The sequence below is a fragment of the Zonotrichia albicollis genome, chromosome 25, assembly GCF_047830755.1.
Source record: "Zonotrichia albicollis isolate bZonAlb1 chromosome 25, bZonAlb1.hap1, whole genome shotgun sequence".
In the NCBI taxonomy this organism is placed as follows: Eukaryota; Metazoa; Chordata; class Aves; order Passeriformes; family Passerellidae; genus Zonotrichia; species Zonotrichia albicollis.
Genome location: NC_133843.1, coordinates 4,430,172 through 4,446,920, shown reverse-complemented (window position 1 = coordinate 4,446,920; position 16,749 = coordinate 4,430,172). Strand labels below are relative to the sequence as shown.

The following is a 16,749-nucleotide window of genomic DNA, read 5'->3' as shown; positions in this document are numbered from 1 at the left end:
CTTGGCTTTGAGTCATGAATGTGGCTCCCCCGAACAGACAAGCAGGCACCAGGCTTCCTGTGAGAATGCCAGATGTCACTAAAAAATATCATAAACAGTGTTGTCCCCTTGCATTTGTGTCTGTGGGGAAGATACACAGCAGTAGGAACCATGAAAGCAGTGACTTGATACATCAATATTTATAATAGTTCTGGACATCAATACAGCAATTCTTACAAGGGTTCATTTGAGGCATGGTTTTCCTGTAAGAACAGAAAATGTCAGAAGAATTAATTCAATAAAATCAGCAGTAAAAATTCTGCACCAGAAGAATTATGGAGATTGACTAACGCCTATAAATTAGTGTTAATTTATGATTAAATATCAATTAAAACATGCAGCAATTGCTTATTATTTTAGGAGCACTGCAGTATGCCATTACAATTATCTTAACCACATCTGATTTTATTAAAGAGTAAGGACACCCTGCACATTAACACCTCTGTAAAGAGTTCAAACTCAACAGCACTGGTGCATTGTCCACAGGCAGATGACAAACACTGCCAGATGAAGTGGCTTGCCAAAGGTTATGGCACAGGTAAGAGAAAAGTCACCAACCCAGGAAACTCTAAACATTAAAACATTAGTCCTGTCACAGCTCTATATTAGTTCCCATGAAGTGAAGTTCCGTTGCATTTTACAGTAACACCACCCTTAATGTGCTTTTCTATTAGACAGGAACAAAGGACACAGAGCAAAAAAATCACTTGAATCTCCAAGACCACTCAGGTCAGGAGTGTGCTTGGGCTGCTTTTAATGAGGAACAATCTAAAATGAATTATTTAATTAATTTCTCTGGCACCAGCTGAAGTTCTGCAGTGTTGATGCTGCTGAACTGCTTTAAATGAGGAACAATCTAAAATTAATTAATTAATTAATTTCTCTGGCACCAGCTGAAGTTCTGCAGTGTTGAGGCTGCTGAACCACCCTAAAGCTTAAGAAGACATTGTTACACCTATTTGTACTCACCTACTTCACCAGCTGAAATATCAGATTGGCCCTACCCATCCTTCTGCAGCTTTTTTAGACTAAAGGATTAATCATACTGAAATCCCCAGCTTTTTTTTTTGTTTGTTTGACAACTCCTGATGGATGCAGGAGGTAACAGGGGATCTGTAACTTGACACCAGGCGCCATAATGAGAAGGCTGAATTAATTCTTTGTACACTTTTCCCAGCTGCAGCATGGAGGTATTTATGGATAAATAAACTGAGCATCACACTGGCCATGTGTCTTTGTCCAGGCCTTGTGGATTTAGGCACCAGACCAAACCCACAGCTCCCCCTGCTCTGCAACAAACAGTTGGGCTGCAACACAAAGATCCCCATTCAATCATGGGGCTTGTTCAGCTCTCCCAGGCTGGAGAAGTCAGATTTGCAGCCTCTGGTAAATGCTTAACTGGCAAATGTCTCAGCAGGCAAAGGAGTGCTTCCCATTCCACGCATTTTCAAAGCTGTGCTCTGTCTGCAGAAGGTGGCTGGCAAGGATGAGTGATTGAGAGTTCAGAACCAAAACCAAAGGGTGACATGCACAAAAAAAAAAGAGGAAAATGGAAGGAGAGGAGGAAGTTGAGAACTGCAACACTTTGTCTTCACTAAAATTTGATTTTTATTCATATTTCCAGCTTGAGATAAAATTGGACTTGCCAATGGACTCGCCAGCCTGTGAGACTACTTCAGATGTTAGCCCACATCAGTGCTTGGATAAACTTGCATAGGGAAAGAAAAAAATCTTTAAAAATGTCACAACCTTATTTTCTGATAGGAAAGGCAGTAAGAGTGATGCTGATGGAACACAGCAACAAGTCCAGTAACAGCCACGGAAAAAAGCTGGGGTTTGAGGGGGAAGTTGGTCCTATTGAAGCAGAATCTGTCTATTACTCAGAGAACCCCAGGGCTTCTTTCTCCCATGCAGAACTGGAAGCTATCAATGTTCTAGGACATGGATTTCATTGTACTACACAAGCCCCTTAAGTAATTTTTCTTACAATTACTGGTAATAACTTGAAGGCAATACCGACCAGGAACTGAGTTAAGTCATTGTCTACAAGTGGATGAACCTAAATCCTTATTAAAATACTCCCTTCTTCCCTCCAGAATGACCAAACATTTTCTAACAAGATGATTTTAAATATACTGACGTTTGTCTTAGGAAATTAGTAGTGTATGTCTCATTTGAGGTGGGAAGCAGCTCCATTTCCTGCCTTTATGAACCATGCCATCCTCAAATAACACATTCCTTTGAGTCCTGTGGTTACTTTGCCTCATGACATTTGATTCATCCTATGCAGGAAACAGGGAAGGAATTAGCAGGTTCAGCAGGTGTGCTCAAGGGAAAAGAGACAGGAATGTCAGCTCTTCCTCATTTCCTATCCTCCACAGGAATAAAGCCCACAGGAGTTGAATAAGCAGCAATAACTGAGCACAGTGGAGCACATTCCAGCTTCTTTCTTGAAGGAATGTTCTCTCCTGTACATCAGGCACTGAGGAAATTTACTGAGAAATAAGAGAGCTGTTTTCCTGCCTATACCCCTACAAACTGTTTAAACAAAGAAAACTGAGAAAAGTCCACTTCTCACCACTTAGACAGAGCTTGACATATAGGTGGTACCAGAGATTTTGACCTAAAAGCCAGCCCTTAAAGGCAAGTTGTACATAAAAAGCACAGCTTGCTTTTACAGTAGAGCAAAAGCTGCCTGTTATAAAGTAGTGGAAGAATTTATTGATTTAAGTTGTTGTTCAAAGTTTCCTCTGTGATCCAGACCTGGTCTTAGCCTGAGGAAACTATTCCTGGAACTAAGATCTGAGTCTTTGTAATGGACAAAATATTAATATAATGTCAGCATACATTGCTGCTAATCACCTCTCACAGGGAAGCAAAGCCTGTCACCTGTTCATTTAAACCTGGAAGGGCTGAAGTTTAAAAATGTTTAACTCATAACTATGAAGCTTCTCCTTAAAAATTATTTTCCTGATGAATTCTTTGTTATGATCAATGCTTAACTTACTAACACAACAAGCATGCTTGATTGAGGGGAAAGTAGCAATAGAATTATTGAGAAGATAAAACATGATTGCATTTCATGCAGAAAAGTGAGCAAGAGCCACAAGAGTGACTTCAGGTTTCATGAAGGCATGAAACCTCAGGTTTCACCCCTGACAAAAAAACAATGAGTAAAGAAATGCACAAGCAGAATGAAATGAAAGACTCCTCTCTGCAGGCTGATGTAGATGCAGGATAACTGCACACTCAGTAAGCTGTACCTGAGCCCCAGCTAGTGGTAGGAATCACAGACGGCATTTTTACAGCAAAGATGAGCATGTTCATAACAGAAAAGCTTCAGTTTCCTATGTATTGCCTCCTACTCATCAAGCCTGGTTTCATTTTTAAAATGCTTCCAGCAAAACAAAAGCTACATATTGGTTACTCATGGTTTACCCACACCATCTACACAGCCCCTCAGTGGTTCTGCTTGATCCAGCTGTTGGAATTTGGAAGAAGGAGTGCAAGCAATGAGATGCTTTCTCCTTTTTCAGCTGTATTTTTATCCTCTGAGCCAGTCTGTCACAACATAACCAGTAGGCAGCACAACCAAGAGCTGAAAATTATTCTTATGTGTTCTTCCTTCCATGGAATACTGCTAACATATTCTTTCAATAAGTATTTCTTGATTAAATAAGTTTAAGTGATTAATTCAGCTAAGAAGCTCATGGTCATCAGTTTTCTGGACCCAATATTGTAGTGTTCAAATCAGTTCTAAAATATCTGCTCTAGTTTGCAATGGAGATTATCCAATGTCATTGATAAATTTACATTTTAGCAACTTTACCTTTAGCCCTGTGACATTGTTGGTGTATTTGTACAGATGAATTTTAGCCAGTTATTGTGAGTAGTATGCAGGAAATGGCTGCTAAATCCATCTTAGTACAACTGCCCCATCCCTGGAAGTGCCCAAGGCCAGGCTGGACAGGGTTGGAACAACCAAATTGGATAATCCTTAAAATCGAACCCATTCTATCAAGTCCTACAGAATTACCTGCTGGACTGAAGATCTGTCACGTTCTGGAGAGGGCAATGATGAGTTTTGGACAGTGTGAAACAGGGATCCCAACCTGTGACCAAGAGGGAATGAATCAACAGAGCTGACCTAACACCCCTCTCCTGTCCCTGAGATATCCTGGTTACCCTCTGCTAAAGTCAGCCAAAAGGGAGCTGAGGGAAAGTTGTGTGTAAATCCCTCTGGAGCAGGATATAGAACCCAAATATGTAAGATTAACCAGCCATGAGCTATGATCAGTTCCATAAAGTGCTCCTGAAAAGGAACCCTCCATAGCTGTAGGAAAAGCAGCACTTGTGGGGCAGCAGGTGAGAAACTTTTGTGCAACATAACAGATCAGTGACAACAGAAACAAGAGTGACAGTCCATGAGACACTTGAGTCATGTGAAAGCTTGGACATTGCTTTAAACTGTGAAAAATTAGATTTTTGTGACAAAACTTGCTACTGGTGCAGGCTGTAGAAAGCAGAAATGAGGACTGTGAAGGACCTTGAGGTCAGAAGGGCTCACCCAAATGAGCAGGAAGGGAAAGGAGCAGGAATATTTAATGCTTAAGAGTCCCATTCCCCAGGACATTTTGAGAACAGCTTCCCAAAATATCTTAGTGTTCAGTCAATTCTCTATTTTCAAAAATGACACTTGTAGAAAATGATGGTGATATTGCATAAATTCAGAGCTATTAATAAGCAGTAAGCCAAGCAGTTCAGTCTTTCCCAGAGCCATAACATGCAGCACATTGTCTTCTATGTTTATAAGGAAAAACCAGAACAGCACAGAAAGTTATGATAAAACAGACCTTGTCCCATTTAACAAGAGAAAAACTGGCCATACTGGTATCACTGGAGTCCACCTACTTTCAAGGCTGTTTTAGAACTTTTGATTAAGAAAAAATCTTTTCTAGAAATGTTTTTTTCCTGCCATGGCTCACTAAGATTTTCACACACAAGAATAAAATTCTCTCTAACCCATGAGTCACCTTTTCAGTCACCCACCAAGATTTACAAAAATGTTTTTACTAGTATTTGTCTCTCCTGTGTGCTTACACACCTCCAAGTAACCAGAAAAACTTATTCATCATTTTAGAGAGCACTACAGCAGAAATACTGATGTTTTCAGAATACAAAAAATTAAGGGTTCAGAACTTTAATCAAATAAAGATTTGTAGGCTTCTCTGACAAGTGAAAGTGTAAATTCCAAGTGCAGATCCCCTGGAACACCACCAGATGGTAGATATTCTCAGTAAGTATAAATGTGGGGGAAATAAGGATGACTTCTACATACAGTTAGAGAAAAGTTATAATTTCTGTTATTTGTGATAATTTTGGGAAATCTTCTACTTAACCTTGAAGGTAGAAAGATTCATATTCCAGCTAGCTGGATAGGTAATTTGCTCTAAGGTTTAAATTTTTCTGTTACAGGTATAGGGCTCTAAGCTGTTAAATGGGAATCTTGATTTTTCTTAAAATAAACTCCAAACTTACACAGGTGTAACTAGTCTAGCTGACTTATAAAATTAAATGTCAATACAGCTAAATGAGAATTAATTTAGTCTAATAAGTCAAAGCAGTTTAAACCTATTTGAGGTTTTCTTACTACTAAAATTAGAGGCTTCAAAACAGATTATGGTGTACCTACAAAACATTTTGTAATATAAATGCATCCTGAGTGTTTCAGGTGAAAAAAATCACTGTGTCCTGTTATTTTTCAGCCTGCTGTTGCTTGCCAAACCTAAGCATCACTGCAGAGGTGTTCAAATTCCCTGGCAGCGTGTGTCTTCCAGATGTATGAAAGGTTAAGTTGGTAGCTATTTCTTGGTAATATGGTGGATTGTTTTAAAAAAAAGCTGTGTTTTGATAAGAGTGGGCAGACAGATGATTTTCTTGGTTACTTGCTGAGGAAACCCAGCTTCCAGCTTCATGGAATGGAATGGGATTCCTCCTGATGCTATATAAGTACTTTTTGTGCCCAGCCTTACTGACAGTTTTAATGTTACTCATTGATGTATATCATCAAATAAATGTAAAACATTTCTGAACTTACTCTCCTCTGTAACTGTATTAATGTCCTATGGATTTAAATCAGGGATTTTCCCCTGGGAAAACGGCAAGTTTTTAACAATTCCTGGTAAAATACAGTCCTAGCCTGAGAGGAATACATCTTTGACTGCATTATGAATAGAACATTCAGGGGAGAGAGAAATTAAGGGCAGACACACTGTTATGTCCTGCAGTACAAATACAGACATCTCCCAGCAGGTGATTATGGAGGGGTTTTTTCCTCTCAGGAACTTTCTCAGAAACAGCAGAGCAAAAAACCTTGATTTATATGGAACAGTACAATTTATGTGCAACACAAATGGGTCCCAAGCCAGCGACAGCCTGGGGACCTCAGGGCTGTGAGGATCAGTCCCATATCACCTCAGTGACACAAATCATTTCCCCTCTGTCACCTTGCTGGATTTTTTTGTGTGTGTTTGGGGGTTTTTTTGTGGTTTTTTGTTTGTTTGGGTTTTTGGTTGTTTTTTTTTTTTTTTTTTTTCCAGTCACAGGTGAGAACCCTGTGGAGCTGCTTTACTAGAAAAAGATGAAAAAGATATTAAAAAAAAGAGTTTGGAGGACCTGTTGAGGTCTGGCAAAGGACGGTGGCTGGAGGTGGCTGGGGCATGTGGTATGATCTGAGGGGGGCTCAGGGGATTGAGGGGCGGAGGGAATAAAGGGGGTAAAGCGGGTGAAGGGGGTAAAAAGGGATAAAGGGGATGGAGGGGAGGAAGGGGATGAAGAGGATGAAGGGGGAGATAGGGGTACAAGAATGAAGGTGATGAAGGGGAGGAAAGGGGTGAAGGAATGAAGGTCACGAAGGGAGCAAATGGAATGAAGGTGATGAAGGGGCTCTTGTGATATTGGGCATGGAGGCAATGTAGAAGGTGAAGGCAAAAGGGGCTGTTGGGGATGAAAGTGATGAAGGGCAGGAAGGGGCTATTGGAGATGAGAGCAATGAGGGTGATGAAGATGATGAGGGGCAGGAAGGGGGCATTAGGGATGAGGGCAATGAGGTGGATGACAATGAAGGCGATGAGGACAATGAAGGGCAGGAAAGGGTTGTGGGGGTTGAGGGGGATGAAGGACGGGAAGGGCTTCTTGGGGATGACGGGCATGATGACGATGAAGGCAATGAGGATGATGGAGCCAATGATGAGGGGGACGAAGGCGGTGAAAGGCAGGAAAGGAAGGGGATGTTGAGGATGAGGACAATAAAGCCGATGAGTGGGATGAAGGCGATGAAGGGCAGAAAGGGGCTCTGGAGATGAGGGTGATGAAGGGCAGGAGGGGCTGTCGGGCATGAGGACGATAAAGCCGATGAAGGGGAGGAAGGGGCTGTTGGGGATGAGGACGATGCAGATGAAGGGCAGGAAAGGGCTGTTGGGGATGAAGGGCAGGATGGGGCTGCTGGGGATGAATATGATAAAGCCGATGAAGATGAGGATGAAGGGCAGGAAGGGCTCGGGGGTCCCGCGGCGGGCCCTGCCCGCGGCCTCCCCCGAACGTCACTTCCGAGGCTGGAGACAAGATGGCGCCCGGACGGTGCCGGCGCTGAGGCCGCTCCGCCGCCAGCGGGGCCCGGGTGAGCGGGGGGCGGCGGGACCCGGCGGGCCGGGCCGGGCGGGCGCGGGGCAGAGCCGGCGGCGCTGGGAGCGGCGCCCGCGGAGCTGCTGAGGCTGCGGAGCCGCCCCGGTGTCCGCGGGGGGGCGGTGGCCGGGGGCGGGAGGGCAGCGGCGGCAGGTGCGGGACCTGTGCCCGCCGGGACGCGGGAGCGCCTCGGGGAGGGGAAGGGAGGGTGGAGGATGCGAGGGAGGCCGGCTGGAGGAGGACGCTCCATCCCCTGGGCGGCTTTTTCAATCTTTTTATCTGGGAAATGCTGCCTCGGAAGTGTCGGCTGGCTCCTGGCGCTGGCAGCGCGATGCTGAGAGAACTCGGCTCTTTCAAAGTGTCTGCAGAAGTTCTGGCACTTGGCAGGGCCCAAAGCTCCTGCAGGTCAATTCTGCCAAGCTGAGTGAGCAGGGCTTGGGGGAATTAACTCCGGAATTGATTCCTCCCATTGAAAATGGCCATCTGTGAATTATTCTTCTAAGTCGGAGAATAATTCATTGTGCAGTGGGGGGGAAATATTTGGGGTGAGATGAAAAATATTCATCGAAGACATTCAGCTTAAGAGATGTATCTTAAGTGCATTTTTTATTTGAAGGCATAGCAGCCCGCGGAGCTTTGCTGATAACCATCTCATGGACAGGTAGCTGAAGTGTTCAGTGAAGTTTCCAGTGGTTTCAAATTCATATGAAGCTGCAAAATTTCCATTCTGAAGCAATAAAGAAAACTTTAGGTTGTTTCCAACTGAGGAAGGAAGAGAAGGTGGTGTGGCTACACCTGCTAAATGATCATTCAGTGGCAAGAGAATTATTCTTCTTATTTCACATTTGAGTGAGCAGCAGTGGACAGCTCTAGAGAACAGCAGGGCTGCTTGTGCTTCTCATGCTGGCCCAGTTGGCTGTTCCCAGTCTGTGCTCTGGACTTTGGGCATGCAAAGTCTTCTCCAGCTTATTCAAATACACTAAATAGATGAGGGTAACTGGAGTTGTACAGCAGCATGGCATGTAATTATGTTCCTCACCAGGAACTGATTACAAGAAGTAATGGTTTCAAGCTGAAAGAGGGGAAGTTTAGGTTAGATATAGGGAAAAAATGGTTCCCCATGAGGGTGGTGAGGCCCTGGCACAGGGTGTCCAGAGAAACTGTTGGTGGAAGTGTCCAAGGCTGGGTTGGACAGGGCTTGGAGCCACCTGGGATAGTGGAAGGTGTCCCTGCCCATGGCAGGGGGTGGGACTGGATGAGCTCTAAGGTCTCTTTGACCCCAAGCCATTCCATGATTCTGTCATTGTTGTGTTCTGACACTTAAAACATTTCAGTAAAAACGATGGGCGTGTTAAGAATTCAGGGCTGCTTTCCTTGGTGTGGAGATTTCCAACTCTTCCAACTGCAGGAAAGCAAAATGGTGAGTCAGTGAGAGCATTGGCACTTTTCAGATGGACATCTGTGTCACTGATAGATGAAGAAGTGACTTTTAAGAACCAAAAGAACTTTTGGACTTGCAGAGACAGCAGTGAGAACCTGTTGGTTTTCAAGGAAGTGGCTCCCAGGGTTTGCTGGGACAGCAGTGCCTCAGTCCATAGCAAAGACCATAAAAACAGTGGAACTCTAGTTATGTTAATTAAAGGACAAATCATCACTTTGGATAAAATATTTTTGCTAGAAGTGCCAGGGTAAATGTGGAATTTGGAGATTCCTGAGTTGGTGCCTGTTCTATGGGAATCCAAAGAGCAGATTTCTGTCAGCACAGCATGGAAGGTGGGGAACAATGTTCAAACACTTTTGTGCATTGAATAAATCACATCCATTTTTTTATTATTGACAATTTGCTTGAGAATGGAAGAGAAGTAAAGCAGAAAGTCATTTTCTGTAACACCTGAAGTGGCTCTGGGAGTCCATCCTGCAGTGCAGTGATGTCTCCATTCCCCTGTTCCACATAAAATCCTTGATCCTTAGGGATAAACAATATAAATAATATAAAGTGTACAAAAGGGATGTGCTGCTTACTGGGTGTCTCTGTTGGAAACAGAAATTCAGAGAGGTTTAGAGATGACCAGTAATGCAAACCTGTGTAAAGTGCTGTAATATCTTTGTTGTTGAGCTTGTTCTCATGGAAAGGGCAGACATGATCCTGAGACTTAACCCCTCAAATGACATAATTTCTTTTACCAATATGGTTTTTTTTTCCACTGAGAATAAGCTGGAAAATATTTCTTCTCTACCTCTGCTGTAGTCAAAAGTGGGAGGATGAGTCCTGTGTTGTGAAAAGAAATGACTGAAATCAGCTTTTTCACATAGTAATAATCAGCAGTGTACTTAGCTGAGAAAATTTTCATTGGGTTTTCCTGCATTTGTGAGTCAAATTCAAGTGCACTCATATCTGAAGATTGGAGTGGGATTTCTGCATATTTGCACTTGCTAGAGACTGGTTATTTTCTGTTGACTTTCTTGACTAGTTGCTGTTTAATTAATAAACTTGAGGTTTGTGTTGTGTTGGTGATTTGTTGGCTTATTATCGTGGTTACCTGAGGTGTAGCAGTTTATTTGGGTTTGTGGCAGTAAGCAGAGCCTTTTTTCTTACTGTACCATAGATAATAGATTTTAGTGTTCAGAAAATCATTTTCTGACCATTTTTCCTCTATTATTATTCAGGAAGCCTTGAGTAACTGAAAAATCTTTGCATTTAATGCCTGTCAATAGAAACAGGATGCCCTATCATAAAATATTCAACTTTTTTGAGTCCACACGAACTTTGTTTTTAAATTGGCAAGCTTTATTTCACCTAAAGCATGGAAAATTCATGAGTGAGAGTATTTCAGCATTGAATTGAAAACATGGAGATGTCCTGATGTTTAACAAACGGTCATGTGCTGCAGCTAGAAAGGAAAACAAAGCCCAGAGCTGTGCAGTATCCCAGGCTGAACCCTGGGCTTTGGGAAAACAGGCTGGGGACACTTTCAAGTTGCTCCTGGTGCTCTAATGAACGTGTTTTTGCTGGAGCAGTGATGTAATGCATGGCCCATTTTCAGCTTCCAAAATAGGATTGATACTCTCATGCCTGCTTTCTCCTTCCTCTCCATTGGAAGCAGCGTTCTCTTTCAAAATGCTTTTGGATTCTGGGATTTAAAAAACCTCCATATACAGAAATTATAAATATGGCTTATAAAAATACAGAAATTATAAATATGGCTTATAAAACCAGATAGTCTCCTTAGTAAAACAGGAATGCTGACTAGTCTGATTGAGTTGGAAAGGGATGATCTGCAATGCTGGTTTTGAATAAAATTACTTGCTTTTGTTTGCAGACTTTATTCCTAACAACTTAGAGGTTTTCTAAGGGAATATTTAAAATTCTGAAGCCTAGATTCAGAAATAATGTCAAAATACTTTTTGCTTTATTGATTTTGTTTTAGAGACCATGGTTTTTCCTTAAACACAAATGCCTTGTATATTCTTATATGAATAAAATATAATTTGTTGCCTAAAACGGAGCCTTTCAGAAAAATAAATTTTTCTGTGACTCTAAGATAAGACAATGCAGTAGATCTTTCTTTTCTTGGTTTCCCAGATGCTTTAATGCCTTCAGTAAGTGTGAAGTATTTTTGTACTCATGACATAGAGCAGTAAGTAGTAGTTTAAAATCAATATGACTTAGCAGTGTTTTCTGAGAATGAATTTAAAAAATTCAGGTTTGAAAATTGAAAATTGGAATTTGAAAATTCAGTTGGAATAGAACTTTGATTGTTCTTTCCTTTGGGCTGTCAGTGAATGGTTGAAGTTCACTGTGGTAAATGTTATTAATAATATCCAGATATTTAATAGGTTCACTTATGCTGCTGTTGAGTTTGGAGGAGAGGTTGGATGAAAATACTTGTTGCATGTTTTTGAGTGACTTTTTCAAAGTACTAAAGCAATTGTTGACTGACTTTAAAACTGATTTAATGGGGCCATCATTGTGCCTTTAACAGAGGCCAGATTGGTTTCCCAGATGCTTTAATGCCTTGAGTAAGTGTGAAGTATTTTTGTACTCATGACATAGAGCAGCAAGTAGTAGTTTAAAATCAACATGACTTGGCAGTGTTTTCTGAGAATGAATTTTGAAAATTCAGGTTTCTGGTGTGTGTGCTTCACTTTTGGGATAGAACCTTTATTGTTCTGTCAGTGAATGGTTGAAGTTCACTGTGGTAAATGTTATTAATAATATCCAGATATTTAATAGGTTAGCTTATGAAGTTCACAGTGGTAAATGTTATTAATAATATCCAGATATTTAATAGGTTAGCTTATGAAGTTCACTGTGCTAAATGTTATTAATAATATCCAGATATTTAATAGGTTAGCTTATGTTGCTGTTGAGTTTGGATGAAAATACTTGTGTTTGATGGGGCAGGGTTATCTTTTTATACTAAAAACGACATGTATTTATTTCCAATAATTTTCTAATACCTATCACTTCTGTTTGTCTCTAAGCTAATCTAAAAGTGCCACTCTTACAGCAGAAGATGGAGGACAAGAAAAAGGAGAAAGACAGGACACATTTAGATTCTTCTCTCTTGCTTCTTGAACTTCTGTTCTAAAAACTTTAAAATTCTACTTTTTCACATTGTGATAAATTCACAATCATTCTATTCAGACTTTTGTGGTTGCAACTTTTTGCACAAGGTTGGTAATTGTTTCTGTGGGTTAAAATCAAAGGCTCAGGTGGTTTTGAGAAGGATTTTGTGGCTTGGTTGGCATTGCAGTTCACTTTGCTGAGCTGTGTTACGGTACCTTGAGCACAGAATTTCTTATAATTCCCCTTTAAACCCCTTTTACAATATAACAACACGCTATCAGTACATGCTTAACAATTATCGACTATTTTACAACAGTTTCCAGCCTATTTTTAACACAGTAATGAGAGTAAACACCTTGTTGGTGCTCACTGAACCTGCTGGCAGCTGATGTTTATTCACATTTTTATTCATATTTTTATTCATATTTTTATTCATATTTTTATTCATATTTTCTTGAGTTTGTTGGACTTTGTATACCAAAAGTTAAACCCTGAGTTTGTTGTTACAGTTACTTCTGTTCTTACAATGTTTCATTTTAGGTACAAAGAAAACTCGTGGCTGCACACAAGACTCTGTTCAGTATTAATTTTATTTATTTTCCAGTACAATAAATCTTCCTTTCCACATGAATTCACTATTAACAAAATAAGTAATGTGGAAAAGGGGAAAAAATACCCAACTGCAAGTATAAGATTTTAATATGAAGTGTATATTTTAAATTAATAGCTTTAAAAATACTTCTAAAAGCTTTTGGTTTGCTACAAATTTAATTTCTCACCTAATTCTGTTTTATGCTCAAGTGGTGATTGGTGAAAGAATATGGAGTAGTAGGGTCTGTTAGGAATCTGCAAAAACTGAATTGTATGGATGTTTAACTTAATCAGTTTATTAAACTGTGCTGTCATCTCCTAAGAAATACCATTGAGAGGCTGGGATACCACCTGTTGTATAAAAGTTGAATAAAATATTTACATATATATATATGTAACATTTATTTATAAAAATACCATTATTTTTGCTTTGGAAATTATTTTTTAACTATTAATTCTTAGTATTTTTGAATTAGTATATGAAAAAGAAGAAAAGTGCATTTTTACTCCTTAAATGAAACAAAATAAGGATTTTCAGTTTTTTTCAGTAATTTGTTTAATAACTGGGCTAAGAAAATTCAGCTTAGAGGAAATTTTTAGCTTGACTTTTAGGATTTTCCTTTAACTCTGCAGCCCATCACTTTATTGCTATTTACTTGTCTCAGATTCTGCACATTTAGTGTGGATAGTGATGGTGTATGAAAGTGCTTTAAATCCTTATTGTCTGTGTATATCTGGAATTTTTGGGCTGGAAATGAAGTGTCAGAGGACTTTCCTAGACCCCTTTCCAGATTTGTGATCAAAAGTGTTCTTGAGGACAGCAATGACCTTTGGTGAGAGGGAGGAGAAAAAGCAGAAATGGGCAGGGAAACAGTGAAAACAAAATTCATCCCACAGCCTGGTGATCCCCAGGCTGTGTCCATAACAGCTTCTGGCTTTTCTTGACTTTATGTCAGTAATTTTATAAAAAAATTGGAATATAAAAAAACTAGGCATTTGATACTAAAGGTAAGTTTGGTTTCATAGCAGGAAATCACTTGACATTTTTTTCTGCTACACAAATTATTTCATTTATAAAATCAAGTTGCATTTTATATTTTATTGGGTTTTATCCCAATGAGCATTGCTGAGTTTTCCCTGATGTTCAGGCCTCAGTTGAAGTACAGATGTTTATGCTGACTCCAATTCTGAAATAAGTTAGAAGTCAGTAATAATCCATTCCAAAAGGAATGCTGCTCTTTGGATGTGTACAAGCTGCTCAGGTGGAGCTCCTTATCCATAACTGGCAAACTTTAAATCCCTCAGAATCCAGTTTCTGAAATACAGATATTTCAGCTCTTTGTAGTATGAGAACACCAGGACAAAAGGAGTTAATCCTGGAAGAGGTGTCTACAACAGAAATAGAATTTTCAAGGATGTTTTTCCTTTTCTTGTGGATTTCTTAAGCAGTGTAACGTTTGAATGGTGCTTGGCAGTGTTGGCACTTTTGCACAGCATTAAAAATTCTTTCAGTGCAAAGATAGAGGGATTATATGAAATGTATTTGGAGTAGATTTTGCTTGAATTTATTTTAAATTAAATGTTAGTACTTATGCAGAGTACTTAGTAAAAAATTCAGTTGATCACTCTTATAGTAGGAAAACTAAAGACAGGAAGAAATAGCAGTGCTTGAATAAAGTGCTTTAAGTTTTAACTTTCAAAAATGGGGGATGGTAATTTATTGAAAATTCTGTGTGACAATGGGGCTGAAATTGTTTTGGGCCTAATTTGCAAAAAGCTGTTTTGTGTACATTAACAAAGAAAGGAAGTGAGTTGATCTCAACCCTTAGATATGGCATCATTCTGGTTCGTTTTACCTCAAGTTGTGAATTTCCAAACTTGATGCCTGCTTGAACTGGAGATTTTTGTCAGATACCTTTTGAAATCTCTAAAAAGGAATTCAAAGTTCATTCATGTAATAAAATTCCTCAATACAGCTCAATTTAAGGAATATTTTCCTGTTTCTAATGAAGAGTAGAGACTCTACATGCATTTTTTAAATTGACTCTACATTACATTTTTAAATTACATTACATTTTTAAATTCAAATTTGAAATTTGAAAAACATGTAAGTCCTTCCATAATGCTTTGATATAAAATTGTAAAGAGATCTGACTTCTAAGGTTATTGAAATACTCAATCTTGAGCAAACTCACTTACTTTAAAAAACAAATGGAGCAATCTTACCTGAGCATATCATCAATTAAAGTAGGAAAAAGATTAATGCTAGATAATCTTGAGATAATTCAGGCACATTTGAGCTGTAATAACAAAACTGCAGCTTGGAGCAGATTTTTTCTAAAACAAAATGCTCTTTTTCTACAGATAATTTAGGAAGAGAAACCACAGCTCTGTGTACTTTCAGTTCAATGTGAATTTGTGCACGGGTACATATCACAATTGTCTGTTTTTCTTTTTAGGGTTCATGTAATCAAAGGAGTTTTTGTTGTGTGTGTCTTTTCAGAACACAACAGGAATTCAAAATGAATCAGGTGAGTAGACGTGTAAGACTTTATCAGAATACTTAGAGCAGTTAATTATTAATAAGAAAAGTAAATCATCCACTAAAAATGTTCCTTAAAATCTTCAGTCTCATTAAATCTCATCATTATCCATCCTGCAGTGTGTATGCTTGTGAGATGTCTGTTATTTCATGGATTTGAGGGTTTTGTGAATTCCCTTTAGCAGTGTGTAAGTTACTACTCCTGGCACCTCTTCTCATAACACTGCTCCAGAAAATTCTATTTCCTCCTGAACCTGCACATAACAATTCAGTTCCTTATAAAATGGCTTGAAAATTGAAGGCTTCCATTTAAAAAATCCTTTTATAATCACATTCCTTATTCAAATGTGCAGAAAACAATCTGCCCCAAAGTGATTGATTGGGAAATGTCAGACTTTTCTGGAATGTGAAGTGTTTCTCCTGGAAGCAAGGGGAAATCTTGAGAAAGCACATTTCCTGTGTGGAGCAGCACTGTGCTGTGGGGAGTCAGAGTGTCCTGGCTGGAGGGGGATGTTCTAACCAAGCATTTTATTCTGCATTTGTTTATCCAAGCAGGAATTATCCATCACTTTGTCTCACACTCATTTGTGTTACTTACTTACAGAAAAAATACATGTTAATTCAAATTTTTCTCCCAAATCCTCCTCCCTCTGGCTGATCTCCCTGATGTTATTCCACAGGATATCACACTGCACTAAAGCCATTTTTACTTTGCTGAAAAAGTCAGCCAGGAACTTTATGAGTCAGAAACAAGCACGGTACAAAATGTATAAAATGCTTTGTGTACTTCAATGCCTGTGGCTAATAATCTGCTTTTCTTGTCCTTGTTTGATCAGCAGCAGGCTGAGTGCAGGCAGCATTTGTGAAGTATTTTATCTGTGAGGTCATAGAGGTATATGCATTGTAATTACAGCATGGAATGGGGTGGTGAGATGTTTCCTGTTGCTTTTTTTTCCTCTGATTTTAAGTAAAAAGTAAAAATTGTATATGCAAAATATATACCTTTTAATGTAATGTATATAGAAAATAATGACCTTTTTAATATGTACAAAATTGTACATATTAAAAAGGTAAAAATCAAAATATAATCTCTATCAGAGTGTTGAAATACGTATTGTGAAAAAACAAACTTGTATTATATCTATAGACAAATATTAATTATATATGTAATAGAAATAGATATAATAGAAATATAAAATAGAAATAAAATAAAATACAAATAGGAATTATATATAGAATAGAAATATATATATAAGAGAAATATAAAATAGAAATAAAATAAAATATGAATTATATATAAAATAAAAATATATATATAAGAGAA

The 16,749-nt window shown here is 39.1% G+C and overlaps 1 protein-coding gene across 2 annotated transcripts in view; it reads left to right on the top strand.

The window, feature by feature from the left end:
- The first annotated feature begins 7,560 nt into the window (after positions 1–7,560).
- PRDM2 (PR/SET domain 2) overlaps positions 7,561–16,749 on the top strand; it is a 62,209-nt gene continuing 53,020 nt past the window's right edge. For both annotated transcript variants that reach the window (XM_074558696.1, XM_074558695.1), the window contains exons 1-2: positions 7,561–7,717; positions 15,343–15,414. In XM_074558696.1, coding sequence (XP_074414797.1) covers positions 15,406–15,414 — 9 coding nt within the window. In that variant the 5' untranslated portion in view covers positions 7,561–7,717; positions 15,343–15,405. The remainder of the gene's footprint in view (positions 7,718–15,342; positions 15,415–16,749) is intronic.